The sequence below is a fragment of the Mirounga angustirostris genome, unplaced genomic scaffold (genome assembly GCF_029215605.1).
Source record: "Mirounga angustirostris isolate CCGP_5_RB_7025 unplaced genomic scaffold, mMirAng1.0.hap1 SCAF_3, whole genome shotgun sequence".
Taxonomy (NCBI): domain Eukaryota; kingdom Metazoa; phylum Chordata; class Mammalia; order Carnivora; family Phocidae; genus Mirounga; species Mirounga angustirostris.
In genome coordinates, this window is record NW_026991711.1 from 129697431 (window position 1) to 129699783 (window position 2353).

The 2353-nt window shown below is 38.9% G+C and overlaps 1 protein-coding gene across 1 annotated transcript; it reads right to left on the reverse strand.

The window, feature by feature from the left end:
* Positions 1-630: 630 nt before the first annotated feature.
* Positions 631-912, reverse strand: LOC123839114 (acyl-CoA-binding protein-like). The gene has a single exon (XM_045868489.2). It carries the CDS (start codon positions 910-912, stop codon positions 631-633), a length of 282 nt encoding a protein of 93 aa, XP_045724445.2.
* Positions 913-2353: the final 1441 nt, after the last annotated feature.

The window sequence follows — 2353 nt, forward strand, 5'->3', positions numbered from 1 at the left end:
TTATTTTAACATGTCTTTCCTTGTTTCATTTAATACTTTTTGTGATGATTTATACCTTGTCCAATATCAAGATGTCAACCCTGCATTTATATATGTATGTATTATGTATGTATGTATATATTTAAAGTAACAAATGAACTTTTGATCTACAGATAAAAACTACTCAGCGAAGGTCAGTAACCATTTCAGTTCCTACTCTGTTAGAGCCATATCCTGTACAGTCTTCAGGATCTAGGTTAACAGGTTATTTTCATTATTTCATGTCATCCACAGTATTAGAAAACAAGGCATTATAGCAGTTTAGATGAAATGCACTGCTAGCAGCCAAATCCAGTCTCTTATATTCCATACTTTTTCTTCTTTCTTCTTCTTTCTTTCTTTCTTTCTTTCTTTCTTTCTTTCTTTCTTTCTTTCTTTCTTTCTTTTTCTCTTTCTTTCTTTCTTTCTTTCTTTCTTTCTTTTTCTTCTTTCTTTCTTTCTTTCTTTCTTCTTTCTTTCTTTCAAGATTTTATTTATTCATCTGAGAGCGAGAGAGAGAGAGCACAAGCAGGGGGAGGGGAAGAGGGAGAAGCAGACTCCCAGCTGAGCAGGGAACCCGATTGAGCGGGACTCAATCCCAGGACCTGGAGATCATGACCTGAGCCACCCAGGTGCCCCATACTTTTTCTTTAGATCTTCTACTTTGTTGTTGGAAGCTTTCATGGCATCTTCCCTGGAAGTTCCTTTCAGCTGATTCCAGGCATCCCACTTGGCCTTGCCTTTGAAATCCAGCAGCCTAGGCTGCTCTGTGTTTGTGTCACCCACAGTTCCTTGTTCATAGCGGCTGTAGGTGAACAGCATCTCATCATCTGCTGGCTCGGTCTTGAGGTGCTTAGCATCCTCAGCAGTTTTGTCAAACTCAGCCTGAGACATGCCGGCAGGGTGGCAAGGATTCCAGGGAACCCTGCATTTTTATTATTTATATTTGTCTGATAAAACTTTGTCCATCTCTTTATTTTTAACATTCCTTAAACCCCTTAAGGATGTTGATAGTATGTAGCATAGAGTTGGGTTTTACTTTGTGAATCAATCTGAAAATCTGTTTAATAAGTAAATTAACCTCATTGACATACATTGATATGACTAATATGTTTGGTCACATCAGTAATGAACTCTTATTATTTTTTTATATTTACTGTACATACTGTGATAGTTACTATGATTCACCATGTGGTCTGTTTCCTTGCTTTTTTGTTTTTTAAGGGGTCTGGAGTGGACAGAGTATTTAATTTGGTTTAGGAAAATTTGTATTTTTTCTAATGATTACCTTTATTACCTTAGTCCCTTTATTCCTTATTTAGGCTTCTACTATTTGATTTGTCAGCTTAAGATGATCTCAGTATACAGTATTCAGAAAATGTGTTTCATTTTTTTCCTTCCTTTTCCTGTTTTTCCTCCCATTTACTTAGCTATATTTTTAAATTCTGTCAGAATATTTAACAGGTACATACTATTCTTTCATCTCTTTGCCCCATCTTTATTATAGTCTTAAGTCTGTAATTAAATATGTATATTAAATATCTTCAGTGCTCACCAAAGGTCCTCTTGTTGAAGTTTTTCAATTCCTATCAAGCTGGCTGAAGGTCTTCCTCTAGTAGATTCCTCAGGAAGCCTCATGAGGACTGTATTCTCTGGATTGTTACATGTTTGAAGTTGTTTTCTATCCCCTTGGTTCCCCATTCAAAGGTGAGATATTGGAGACACTCACTGAGATTTCTAGTTTGAGAATGGCTTATTCTGTTGGACAGAGAAGTACAATTTCCTCTTTGTGGAGAAGCAAGTTGGTGTATCTTCTGATTCTCAGTTTCTTTGGTTTATTAGTTCTGCTTAATCTCAACACCTGCTGCTCCCTTTACCACCTAGCCTCCAAGGGATGTGTCCACCAAGAGCTCTTCCTTTCCCCCAGAGGCCGTACCTTTTTCAGGACTGTTGCTTCCACTCCTGTGCACTTTTCTGCCCCTTCCTTTCAGTTCTCCAGGAGCCAGTGCTCTGATCTGGCAGGTCTTATCTTTATTCCCGGCATTTCTCCAGTCCATGTGGAACTTTCTCCTCCTGGGAGTGATGTTATATCGTTGTGGGCTCTGTTGCTGCTGTACCCCACTCTCTTCTCCTTGTTTTTGATCTGGCCTAGGCCCTGGAGTGGTTCTCCAGCTTTGGATGCTTAGACGCTACTTCCATGTAAATTGATATTTGTCGCAATCTCTGTCTCCCAGTCATGTGGTAGGCATGGGTTATGGCTAGTTTTATTTGCTCCCTTTTGGGATCTGTGTGGTTTTGGAGAAAGTGAGCAGAGATTTGAATTTAGGCAATCACC